The following is a 13987-nucleotide window of genomic DNA, read 5'->3' as shown; positions in this document are numbered from 1 at the left end:
CTGATTAATCGCCGTCTCGTAAGCTTTCTGGACACAAACAACATTTTGTCAAACAATCAGTTCGGGTTTAGAGAAAAATTGTCTACAAATGACGCGATCGAGAGCCTTGTATCCCATATAGCCGACAACTTAGACAATAAACGAAAATGTGTTGGCGTTTTCTTAGATTTGGCTAAGGCGTTTGACACTGTCTCCGTCCCAATATTACTGTGTAAATTAGAGTCCATAGGCATACGGGGATTACCGTTGGAATTACTTAAAAGTTACCTCTGCGATAGATCCCAAATCGTAAGGATTGAGAACAGATATAGTAGCAATCGAACCGTCACTTTTGGAGTGCCTCAGGGTTCGGTCCTTGCACCGATCCTCTTTCTAATTTATATAAATAGTCTCTCTAATTTTAACCTATCAAATACAAAAATTGTGTCATTTGCGGATGATACCGTTCTAATATTTACAGGTCCTTCATGGGAGGAGGTTCGTCTAACTGTTGAGAAAGGAATAAGGGTTATAATAAATTGGCTTGACAAAAATATTCTAACATTAAATCTAAGTAAGACTAAATATTTAACTTTTTCAATATACAAAAATAATCAACCTAAGCCTGATTTTACAATAAGAGCCCATACCTGTTCCCAATATGAAAATGGAAATTGTGGCTGTGTTGTTCTCTCTCCTACAGATAATATTAAATATCTGGGTATTATAATCGACAAAACTTTAAACTGGAAACAACACATTGACTCATTAAAGTGTCGAATTCGTAAACTCATACCAATATTCAAGAAAATTAGTTTATTAAGAGACGATAAAACTAGTAAAATAGTCTATTTATCTTTATGTCAGTCTATTATTACTTATGGAATTTCAGCTTGGGGAGGAGCAAAGAAAACCATTCTGATCAAATTGGAACGCGCCCAACGATCTATCCTTAAAGTTCTAAAATTTAAGCCATTTAGATACCCCACAACAGAGTTATACCGTGAGCTTACGGTGCTAACAGTACGCCAGCTATATATAAAAAGAATTGTTATAAAACAACACTCTCACCCAATTAACTTGGATAACTCTAAAAGATTAACACACAAAGTATACAAAGTACCCACATGTAAAACTACTTTTGCACAAAGCTTTTTTAATTTTCTTGGACCATTACTTTATAATCGCATTAATAAAAAAGTATTGTTAAACAATAGAAATAAATATGACTGTAGAAGGACACTTCAAGATTTTTTACTGAAACTTGACTATACCGGCACTGAGGAAGTTATTGCAGTTACATAATAGAACAACATTACAATACAATAACTATCATACATACATATATATACATACATTTACAATATGATGTAATATATTATAATATAATGTAACTTAGTATAGTTTAATCTATACTAATATAATATTTTATCTATATATAATTACTTTATACTAATATAAATATATAGGATAAATACTTATCTTGATATATGGAGCATGAATTAGAAATTTTATCTTTAGGTTTTCTTTTCTTTAACATAAATTCATTAAAAAAAATACTTAAATTATCTGTATCGTTAACATATACTGTAATAAGTTATTATTACATTCAAAAGAATGTTGCCGGCTGACGATCCCATTGTATTATAAAAACCGTTTGATATGCCATTTAAAAATGAGCCCTATTCATATAGTGCGAGATTCTTACCTTGCCGTAACACAGTTATCTAACTAGCACGGGAGGTAATGATTTTTAACTGTATACCCTCAAAAATATTTGTTTTGTTTTATATAGTTTATAAATAGTAAAATTAACAAAAGTGAATAAAATTAGATTAGATTAGATATCACCACATGATGATTTAATTATAATGAATTGTTATACATGTATATGAAATGTTAATTAAAGCAAGATATTCTTAGTAGATATTAAAATATAACCTGTAGTGTTAAAAAAAAAAAAATAATAATAATATACCTATTTTAAAGATTTATCCTGGCAGTTTCTTTCTATCAATTACTATCAATGAGGATGTTGATATCGTAAGATAAAATTAATATGTTATTTTTAAGTTTAAGGCACAGAAATAGATTTATGACATAAAACTAAACTTACTACGTTACTACATAATATGGTCAACAGTCGAACTGTATACATTAGTACATTCATAATATTTTTCATACTACAGTACTGTAGATAGGAATAGGAACGTAATGTTTTCATTTAAAAGCCTATCTACTCTGTGCTTCCTTACGAACTCTTTTTGGAATGGAAAAGCAAAAAGCAACTGAAACGCGCGCATTTAAAGGCTTATGCACGACAAGCGGAAAAACGTTTTCTCTCTGACTTTGCATAATTTCTTTCTCACGAACGTAGAACTATGAAAAAATAACTATATGTGATGTATAAAGGAGTATATCTAATATATGTGTGGACACCTACTAACCATATATTACTAAAATAAATATTACTAAATTAATAGTAGTTTCTTAAACTATTTTATTCAATATCACTAATTATTTTGAGGTTCGACTAATTACAATGCTATTATCATTATAAGTCCACGTATTGTTCTGTATAGATACTGCTTTCTAATTAATATTAGAAATAAAGACACCATTATATAATATAATAATGTATATGTAGATAAGTATTATAATTACCTAATTTAGTGTATAATTTTCTTAGAAACGTTACATTTTAAATAGATTATAGCAAAGAATACTCGTTGTCGCTATTTTATATTATGTTATAGTAAATTCTAATATTAATGATTTTTTTGCATGGGCGACCTCGGTGGTCTAGCGATTTAGCACACGCTTTACGACCGTCGGTCGCGGGATCGGGTCGCGATTTCTCGCACGGCACAGACATTTGTATTCATGAGCATGATTGTTTGTATCGGTCTGGTTGTTTTCTATGTATAATATGTATGTATTTACAAAAAAATATATCTATGTTTATGTATCAGTTATCTAGTACCTATACACAAGCTTTAGCTAGCTTAACTTGGATCTAGATGGCGCGTGAATTGTTCTGAGATTATTATTATTTTGCAACCCTGGAGTATTACTCCGATATATATATATATATATACGGATCGGAAAGTGAAGAAAGGGCTTTTGATGCCCTATCCTATGCTGGTGGGGATTGGGAATACTAATTACTGACCCCACTGGGATAAGTCCTACTCCATCCTGTAATTTATCATTAATTTCTATTTTAATTTATCCTGATTTACTGAATTAACTTTTTGAAATAAACTGTATTTATCTTAATAATGTGTATTTATTAAATGAAAAATATAGATTCATAACTACTATTGGTATCTAACAAATGCATGTGGATAAAATAAAAACTACGTACCAATACGTAGTTTTTATTTTAGGTAGGTACTTTGTAACACCCTCTGTGTATACTTAACTAATGACGCATTGAATTGCAATGCTGAAAGCTTATCCCAAGCTGACGGTATCTATCACGAACAAAGGGACAAAAAAGACGGCACAAATCTTCTTTATGCCAATCGTGTTCCCGGCTTTGAATGAAAATGCAATGAAGCCAGCGAGCTAAGCGCTGAATCAATAACAACGCGGTTGAAAATATTGCCAGCTTCTATTTATTTATCTATTCCATTTATAACCATCGGGATAAAAACTAAATATTGGCAGGCATAGACTTATATTAGATAAGTAGTATACCTATAGGTACACATAAAGCATCAGTAGGTGTATGTTGCAAATGATGTAGGTAGACTATTATATTCTTGGACCCTCTTATTTCCAATGGATTATTAATAGGACATGGTTTCTATTCCACAAGTCGTACGAATTCGTAAATATATCTACATATAAAATACATAGAAATTGGATCCCGCGCAATTAGACGTGTTGTTAATGAACGAGACTTATGACAATGGCAAAGCAGAGCAGAAAAAGAAATATAATTTGTGATTTAAGCGAAAGGGGTAAGATATAAACAAAATAAAGTAAAACTATGTATATAAAGCAGAAACCAAAAAAAAAATCTGAATAATTGATAGACCGTAGAATGAGATGCAATAATAAGTTACATGTACATAGGTAAATGTTTACTCCACCACAGTTAGCTGGCACTACACGGGATCGAACCTCACCTCAGGTAAGATATAGATCTCTATTTGAATGGAAAAACGGGCAGATCAATGAAACGGGGGTTAAATTTAACCATCTTTAAACAATATAAGATTGGTAATGATTAATATTATCTGTTTGAAATGGTTTTATCGTTTTGTTTATCGTTTAATGGTTTTATAGTACATGAGACATATTATTAAAAAATACATATGTAAGTATTACTATACTGCAGATAGACATCTATCTGCAGTATAGTAATACCTACCTACATCTAGATTATTACCGTCTTATTTTATTTATGATCATTATACATCCGTAAATTTGTAAATTTAAATGCATAGTTAGGTGCTAAAATATATAGTAGGTACCTACCAACTGCGAAATCCTTATATCCCCGGTAAATTAAAGCCAGTAACTTGACATAAATTGTCACAAGACACTTACCGCTCACATTAAGGTCTGCATAGCCCACAAGTTTAATATTATGCGAAGAAAGATCGCTCCAGGGGCATCCTGTAAGCACAATGACAAGATAAATTCCTAGGGTCGCATAGACAAATGTTATAAAGGGTATCATTTTGGAGTAAGCACTTCATTAAACGTAAGGATGGGTTGAGGTTAGCACATTTTCTACTAGAAATGTAGGTACAATATTATTATATTTATAACGAGAACTATATTGTTATATCTCTAAGATACCTTAGCTAGTTTACACGACATTTGTTACTACTTTACGTAAGCAAGCTGCGATACGTCAGTGTATAAAAATATTTTTATGATGCAATGAAAATATTTTACGTCTATGATGACGATAGATGGCCATCACATGCTTTGCTGGTGGATAACCAATGCATAGGATGACGATGAAGTCAGTCAGATCAGTTGTATTATCAATCATCATAACATTCCTTCTGCGAATGTTATGATGATTCATGATGATGATGATTGATAATACAACTGATGTGTGTTAGTGGAGTCGTAGACAGAACTATTACAAGTGTAGGTACCTACACTTGTAATAGTTCTGTGTAGACTAATCTGACGGTATAATCCATACTCATTACCGTCATTGAATAAAACACAGCTATAGTTTTTGTTAGTCTACAATCTACGTATTGTATTCTCGCTTTATTTATTTTAGCTTGCCGATAGTGTATTCTAGTTTATATTTTGTTTCCTACAAGGGAGCTCAAATATTCCTGTAGTTCAAAATGTAATCAAAGACGAAATAAATAGCGACCAAACTCAAAATCTTATAATTCTTCTCTTAGTAGGATCATTTTATGATACCAAATCCACTTTGAAATCTATATCACGACTGAAATAATGTCAATGTGACATTGACAATTTATTAAAGTGAATGCCATACCTAAGTCTACTCTGTGTCCAATCGTGGTACAATCTCTGTGTGTACTGTACTGTTTATCGTAAATAAATAGGGTTCGATTTCTAGTACGGCTTCTTTGATACTTAGATATTTGATTTATTAGTTTAAATTTGTTTTGACTATCACAATATTTAAATCAGCATAATGAAAATTTCTGAGGTATGGGGCCTTATTTATATTTAGACTGTATGAAATTTTGAGGTTATCACATAACAACTTAATGTTTTGGTAGCTATGATTTGATTTCAGGTCATTACTGTATTTTTTCTGTTTATTCTTAATTGCAGCTGGGATTGTGATATAAATAATATGTCAATACAAATGTCTACCATAAAAGAAAACTTGTGTTTTTATGAAAACATTAAAAATATTATTAAATGTCCTTTCTATTTCTAATTCTTCAATAATGTATGTAGGGATATTATTAATTTATTAATAATTAGACAATTTACACAACACCTTTAGTCTCATATTAAGCGCATTATAGGTACTTAACAACTGATATAAATACTTAGATACATTTTTTTGTAAATATGTACATAATATACATGAGCCACTCACCCAGACTGATGCAAACAATAATATTAACGTTGAAGTGTTTGTACCATGTGATAAATGAAACCCACAATCATCTGTAGCAAAGTGGTGTGCTAAATTGCTACACCACAATGGCAGAAACATTGATTTTAATATAAAATTATGAACATTCTTTTACAGCTACCCGGTGATGAAGACTCCGGACTGACAAATCGTACATATGTCTTCCAAAATGAGAGCCACACACTAGGAAATTCTTTGAAATGTATCATCTCCAGATAGTAAATATCTCATGTATTTATTATATAACATTTTATTGCAATATTAATATTTCAGTAATCTCTTCAATGTTCATTTTGGCATCATGTAGAAAGGTATAAATGTGAGGGTGCAACACAGACATTCAAGTAGTGCAATTTACCAATTTCATTCCTATTTTTATTAAATTAAAAATATCATATAAGCTCCAAATAACATGTAGTGCATAAAACATATTTATATGTATGAAATTTTTAATACTCATCCATAGCCTTAACTATTACAATCCCTAAAGACTTCATGTAGGGCCTTTCTCTTCAATCAAGAATGTATACAATATTGTTATACAGGCTCTCTTTAGACTAATGCATAATTGTCGGATATACCAACAATTATGCATTAACATACATGACCACTTTAAAACAGTGTAGTATTGTCTGTTTTGCATGCAAAGGCCTTGGAGTTTCAGACGGTAAATGTTTACATTGACCATCAGATTGTACTTGTTTGTAGTAAAAAAATATATTTATGCAATTCATAACTTGTAGATAAACTACAAATTAAAAATTACCCACTTTTGTGAGTTATGATAACTATATATTATTAATTATAAGTAAAAATCACTCAAAACTACTATTTGTTTCAGTGAAGATGTTCAGTTTTGTGGGTATACAGTCCCACATCCTGCTGAATCAAAAATGCATTTTAGGATCCAAGCTAAAGAAACACCTGCATTAGAAATATTAAAACGAGGCCTGGCTGATCTTGAAAAAGTATGCGATCATACACTAGAATTGTTTGAACAGGAAGTAAAAGAATATCAAAATAGTTAATATTTGTTGTTTTCTTTGTCCTTTTTGAATCAGTCCCTTTGATAAAGTAGTACTCCAAGTTGTATTTTTATTGTACATAATGACGGAAATCTGTCATTGCGGCGAAGTGCAGCAATACAAGAAGTTAGTAACCTTAATATGGTACATTGGTCAGATAATTATACAAAAATAAACACTTCTAGATACTATTGCCAGGAAAAAATTATCTCTAGCCAATGTGAAGGATGAGGATAATTAAATAGTAACAGACTATCAAATTCACCTAGTGGAAATTTCAAGTTTGTAATTTTGTCACATATAGGTCAGGATAAAAGAAATTTTTAAATAGTTTAAATAAGATGCAGCATGCAAATATGAATTTAAAGCTCAAAGTATTTATCTAAAATACTTTTATGCCCAACAAAAGTAATGGTTCATGATAAAGAACAAGCATGTATATTTGATTAAATACATGCAAGTATATAGATAGAATGGAGATTACAATATTTTTATAATTTAGAACAAAATATTTATGGTTTTTCTGTTTACTATAACCATCATAGTTATCAGAGCAGACCAGTCCCTTCAAGCGAATTACCTAAAGCATTATGGCATACTATAACATATATTAATACAGTATGATTTAGCATATACTAAATATGTATAATTTTGTCATAAGAAGATATTTAGACATCTTGTATGTATATCACTTTACCTTCAAAAAAGTATAGTTAAAAAATTAAATAAAAAACAATAAAGATGTTAATTTTTTAATTTCACATTGAAATGTCTTTAAACTTTGAATTCCGAGTATGGAGACTTGGTCAATGGGATATCACGCCATAAGTCAGGAGTGAGGTATGCATAGGTCTTGGCAATGGCAGCATAAGTAGCTTTAGCGAAATTGCCAAGAGTTCCAGTGGATCCACGAGCTGAAGTGTAGCAGTCCTGTACTCCTGCCATTTGAAGTAACTTCTTTGGGACTGGAGCAGATACAATACCAGTACCACGGGGGGCTGGGATCAGCCTTACAGTGACAGAACCACACTTGCCAGTAACCTGAAAGAAGAAATGTTTTATTAATGACTATTCTAATACAATTGTTAATAATGTGTCAATAATAAAACATCAGACGCATTAAAAACTTCACAGGGAAACCTCAGAGGATACCACGAATGAAATGATTATCAGTTTTCATCATAAAGTGTAAATGAAAATAACTAAAATAAATTATATAGAGAGAAATTTACCTTGCAAGGAACAGTATGAGGTTTTCCAATCTTATTTCCCCAGTATCCTCGACGAACGGGGAGGACAGACAGCTTGGCAAGGATGATTGCACCTCTAATTGCAGTAGCCACTTCTTTACTGCACTTTACACCCAAACCAATATGGCCATTGTTATCTCCAATAGCCACAAAGGCCTTGAAACGTGTACGCTGACCGGCACGAGTTTGTTTCTGTACAGGCATAATCTTCAAGACTTCGTCATTGAGCGATGGTCCAAGGAAAAAGTCTATGATCTCAAACTCTTTGATGGGTAAGGAGAATAGGTAGATGCTCTCAAGTTTGTCAATTTTCCCTTCACGGACAAGGCGACCCAGCTTAGTTACGGGCACCCATTCTTTCTGATCTTCCTTGCCGCGTCCGCGGCCGCGACCACGACCGCGTCCACGACCACGTGGTCCACCACGGCCTCTATCGCCACCACGTGAACCAAAACCACCGCGGAAACCGCCACGTCCACCGGCTGGAGCTGCGTCCGCCATTCTGAAATCGATTTTTATCACAATTAGATGGACATCATAGTGCTGATGCAAATAAATTTTTAAATAAGTAGAATCAGACGCGTTTTGGCCATCACCGTGTAAACACTATGGTAGATACCACGAATGAAATGAAAATTTAGGTCTCATCATGTAAATCCACGTGTTGAGCACTGCAAAGTTCTAGGTTAGGATAATGAGATTAAAATATGCAATATAAAAACCTAATGTAAATGAGACTATTCACATAGAAATATTTTTATATGAATATTAAAAAGCATTTCGTTGGTAAAAATTATAATTCAATAACTTACGTTGAAACGTGTGCGAAGCGTGAAAGACAAATACAAAATGGCCGAATTAATTTGTCCGTCCGTCAAATTAGGGACGATCGATATTCATCGAAGGGAATAAATATCGATATCAAGAAGACGAATATCGATGATGTGACATCGATATGAATTATTTGATATCATCGATATTTATGAGATTATTACAGAATTGTTTTTTATATGAATATATATTTTCTGATTTCAATAATTTTCCTTATGATGTCTTGGCGTACATCAATGCTTTATTAACAACAATGCCACCTTCTATATTGTCCCTAAATCGATTTTACTAAGTGGTCGATGATTTTATTATATTCTCCTCCTCCATGTATCTTTATGGTTAAAATCATAAAAATACACGGATAGAATAAATGATATGTAATTTAATAAACTAAAAATATTCCATTTTCAAAGATGATGGTTTTATATTGTTATTTTATTTAATAAAAACTGATAATGTAATGATCCCAAATAATTGAAATTGGAACGTAGTGATCACTGGATTTTTTAAGACATATCATGGCATATTATATACTACTATTACCTACCATATTTTATTATCGATTTCAAAGTTTTCTTTTAATTAATGCATAAATTTGCCATGAAATATGAAAATGTAATACAATAGTAACAAATCAAACGTTATACAAGTAGCGCTGTTCATGTATTATTAGTTACCACTTACCATTAGGTAGCACGTCAACTTACTTGCAATTTAATTAAACAAAAATGTGCTTTTTCTATTCAGGGTAACCAAAAATGTAAAATAAAATGTTAGGTAATTTTTCAATCGTTTATTACTTATAATGCCAAGGTTCCATCACGAACAATTAATAGAAACAGGCTCGCACGTCTCACGAGTACTGTCTTGGACAACAAATGGAAATGTTTCTAGTCCATGGCATGCTACACCGTACTCTCCATCCTTGGTTAATGCAATAACGGCACCTGAGAAACTTGGGTAATACGATGCAATCCTATCAATCGCAGTTCGGGCCGCTGCGTTCGGTGAAGCACCTCGTCGCATCTCCTCCACTGCTAGAAAACTGAAATTATACGATTTTAATATATTAAATAGTAACTATTATACGCGACTTCATCTGCACAGAAATTGTAGTTATGTTGAAATTGAATTCAAATCGGAGTTCCAGCGATTATTTAAAGCCTATATTCAGTAGGTATAAAATTTGTTCAGTCTAATTTATATGCATATTTACATTTTGCAGTTCGATTATACACATAGTATATTAAAGATAAAGGTCCCATAAAGTTATTACAAATTATCACCTGGGATTGAATCTCAGCATGACATCTCCATCACCAGTGGCTGCAGCTCCGCCGACGGTATTATCAGCATACGCACCAGAACCAGCTATTGGAGAATCACCAATCCTCCTAAAATATTCCAAATATATATTTTTATTAATGTAACATAAGGTATCAAATACGCATAAAGCCCGTACTATTATATGCAATTTTATTTACAAGTATTTCTTGTACAAGTACTTTAAATATGAAGTAAAATTCTTAGTAACTAAGAAATAATTAATTTAAGTTTTTAAATTAAGCAGCTTAGATATTTCAAATAGTTTAGAAACATATTTTTCATTATATGAATAAACATATGGAGAAAGTCTTTAAGGTTTGTGCCACTTTAAGTCTTAGATATCATGCATATCTTCATTTTCATCCATATCTTTTTGAGACTTAATATTCAAAATTCGATTCAAAATTCTTTATTTAGAAGAACTATACTATTTTAAATCTAATTTATTTAGAACCTAACACCATTTTAAAATTACATTATACAGTTATTGAAGACTCCTTTTAAGCATAAAGATGCCTGTGCCAGGAGGCTCCGCTCTTCCATACCTTATATCACCACTTTTGTAAAATGTTTCTTGTTTATTATACTATAAATAATTAGTTATACAATTCAATTTTAAAGTACATACATTATAGGAAACATTGTATTCAATCTATCTTAAAAATTCTCTCTAATAAATAGGAATATATATACATATGTGTGTGTGTGTGTGTGTGTGTGTGTGTGTGTGTGTGTGTGTGTGTGTGTGTGTGTGTGTGTGTGTGTGTGTGTGTGTGTGTGTGTGGGTGTGTGCGTGTGTTTGTGTGTGAATGTAATCTTGCACAACAGTTTTAGCATTGATAACAATGATGCAGCAGTAATTCAGTTTTATTATAATTTAATGTTTTTATCCAATCTATTAGTATATTTTTACATTCACGATAATTTTTAGGGTACTCTTATGATATGTCAAATCTACCGTCAGTTCGGAATGATATCGAGATGAGAAGAACTGACAAGAAACTCAGCTCGTATTTTTTTTCTTCAAATAATAGTGGAACATATTTATAATAAATATAGTTTTTAAAATTCAAATTTGGGAGAATAGAGTGACCACCAGCATATGCTATCGCAAAGAACAAAAAATTTAATCAGTGTTCACAACCTGAACAGACCAGTCCCCACAAGTAGCACCCGTTCACGAGTATGACGTATGAGCCATCATTGTACTCAACCATATTTGAGGGAGCAACAAACAACCATACTCATGAATACAAATATTTGTGCCATGCGAGGAATCGAACCCGCGACCATCGGACGTAAAGCGGTGTGCTACACCACCACTAGACCACCGAGGCCGTCGATACAAGAATCTTAATTACCCCGGAATCTTAAATTTCACGCCATTAGTAGAAGTACCCGCTGCTACATCTCCATTTTTGTCAACAGCCACCATAGCAATAGTATCGTGGTTGAATTTATCTATTCCCACATTTCTCTTCTGAGGAGTTCTCTGTTTACCTAGTGTATCTAATTTCTTATACGGTCCACAATATTCCTCTGGATTTGGTTCCACATTCTAAAAAAATCAATATTTAAATAAATAGTAATAATTAGATAACTTATACAACCAAATTATAACAACATAGAGCTTCCTAAACTTATTAGATATATATTATTATAATTTGAAGGAATCATCAGTCAAACAACTCTCACAGTGCCAAGCACTTATGCTCTGGTTGAACTATTATCGCGCCAGCTTTTCGTTAGTTATTATATAAATGCCTCTATTAATTACCGTCCAGAAATTTGGTTGACAGTGGTATTCATCGTTCCATTCTACCCATAATTCATTAGAGTTAGGGGTAATAAGGGATTCTTCTTTGAACCCCATTTTCAAAGCAAACTGAGTAGCCTGATCACCAACGAGAATTGAATGCTTGGTATAATCTAGAATGTGCCGGGCAACTGACATCGCACCTTTGACTCTTCGTAGAGCACCAACTGCACCAACATTCATAGTTCTCCTAAAAATATGATAATATAGTCATTAATGGGCACTAGTCGTCATATTTAACTAATATAGAAACTAACCGCCACTTTAGTTTATAACTGATATCAAAACATATTTCTTTTACGCAAAAGGAGAGCCGATTATGTTAAGGACGTACTTTCATATTTCTACTTGTCGATATTTGTACTAGATATTATGTTGTATTTGTCAGTATCATATTATCATACCCATCCATGATGAGCGCATCAAGTGTGGTCTCACCATCTTCATCAGACTTTCCACCAAAGCCAACTGTTCCGGAACACTGCAGTACTTCACACACGGTAGCACCCTCCTCAATCGCATCCAATGCTGAACCGCCTCCGCTTAGTATGTCCCATGCTGAATTGATAATCGGACTGTGTTGTTAACTTAATATATGCACATACAGTATTGAAGGGGAAAGGGTTAATTAGTAATTAAGACCCCTCTAACAAGACTATTACTGTGTCAAGTTTCTCTACTCGATCTATCCTGGAAACCAACGTAGATACGCTCGGGAATTTTCGATTATGTATGAAACATAAGCATAGGACAGTTGCAGTTAGAATTAGAGTAAGGTTTATAACTGACACTGTCAAATAATATATTTTTAATCTTAAAATTATTTGTTGTAAATAATTGATGGCTCGCTAGCGTCGACTATTAGTAGCATAATTATGTATATCATTACAACATATCGCAGTATATCAAGGCCAAAGAAATAGTCGATAGTCATTTCCTGAAATCTTATTTAGTGCCGTAACTGTTTCATTCAAGCTAAACACATTACTCACCAATAATTTTTTAATTGAAAAGAATAATTGGGGGTATTAAGAAAAAAAAAGTTACCTACCTTTAGTTGTAGAATTTTGGAAATTCCATGTAGTAATAACGAAAGGTATATTCGAATCACATCTAAATTCGTAGAAATAAATCGATAGCAAAATAATTACGACGTTCATTATTCTCCACATGTTGTACTTGTTTATTATCTGTTAGATCCAAACTTATCTTATATACTTACCTATGGTAGATATCTTATATTTCACAGCTTATCTGATTTCATCTGGAACATTTTTACTGTCAAACTGTCATACATTGTAGATAATCAGATTGAATAGTAATCCAATAGATGTAACAATGATATAATTTCCTTTAAGTATATCGCCGCGCAATGTATTCGACTTCCCTGAGATTACGTTATATAATCGTCCATATCCTAGTTTACATACTACGTTCTTAAATGTTACTAAATAACATTTTATTATATGTTATTTAATAACATTTGTTATTTAGGAACATAATATGTAACAACTTATACAGGAATACTGATGTATAAGTTAAACAGCACAATTGTTGAATGGATGAATCCATTGAACAGTTGTGCTATTAAGTAATTATGTCATTACCTTTTCAATTTCTCACACTAATATAATAATAAATTCTCAGTTTTAGGGCT

General features: G+C 32.2%; 3 protein-coding genes across 3 annotated transcripts; 1 reads left to right on the top strand and 2 right to left on the bottom strand.

The window, feature by feature from the left end:
- Positions 1 to 5490: 5490 nt before the first annotated feature.
- LOC131853330 (probable DNA-directed RNA polymerases I and III subunit RPAC2) lies at positions 5491 to 7110 on the top strand. The gene is made up of 3 exons (XM_059204192.1): positions 5491 to 5641; positions 6200 to 6300; positions 6924 to 7110. The coding sequence occupies exons 1-3, from the start codon at positions 5627 to 5629 to the stop codon at positions 7108 to 7110; spliced, it is 303 nt and encodes a 100-aa protein (XP_059060175.1). The 5' UTR covers positions 5491 to 5626.
- Positions 7111 to 7845: 735 nt separating this feature from the next.
- LOC131853199 (small ribosomal subunit protein uS5) lies at positions 7846 to 9264 on the bottom strand. The gene is made up of 3 exons (XM_059204033.1): positions 9170 to 9264; positions 8340 to 8859; positions 7846 to 8148 (listed from the first exon to the last, which is right to left on the bottom strand). The coding sequence occupies exons 2-3, from the start codon at positions 8856 to 8858 to the stop codon at positions 7882 to 7884; spliced, it is 786 nt and encodes a 261-aa protein (XP_059060016.1). The 5' UTR covers position 8859; positions 9170 to 9264; the 3' UTR covers positions 7846 to 7881.
- Positions 9265 to 9984: 720 nt separating this feature from the next.
- LOC131853349 (N(4)-(Beta-N-acetylglucosaminyl)-L-asparaginase-like) lies at positions 9985 to 13627 on the bottom strand. The gene is made up of 6 exons (XM_059204216.1): positions 13578 to 13627; positions 12735 to 12905; positions 12292 to 12520; positions 11876 to 12072; positions 10475 to 10582; positions 9985 to 10233 (listed from the first exon to the last, which is right to left on the bottom strand). The coding sequence occupies exons 1-6, from the start codon at positions 13625 to 13627 to the stop codon at positions 10008 to 10010; spliced, it is 981 nt and encodes a 326-aa protein (XP_059060199.1). The 3' UTR covers positions 9985 to 10007.
- Between the last annotated feature and the right edge of the window lie 360 nt (positions 13628 to 13987).

Source organism: Achroia grisella, unplaced genomic scaffold, assembly GCF_030625045.1.
Source record: "Achroia grisella isolate CSIRO2021 unplaced genomic scaffold, CSIRO_AGI_Agris_v1 utg900, whole genome shotgun sequence".
NCBI lineage: Eukaryota > Metazoa > Arthropoda > Insecta > Lepidoptera > Pyralidae > Achroia > Achroia grisella.
Note: the sequence above shows the minus strand (reverse complement) of the source record. Positions and strands in the feature narration are given on the sequence as shown.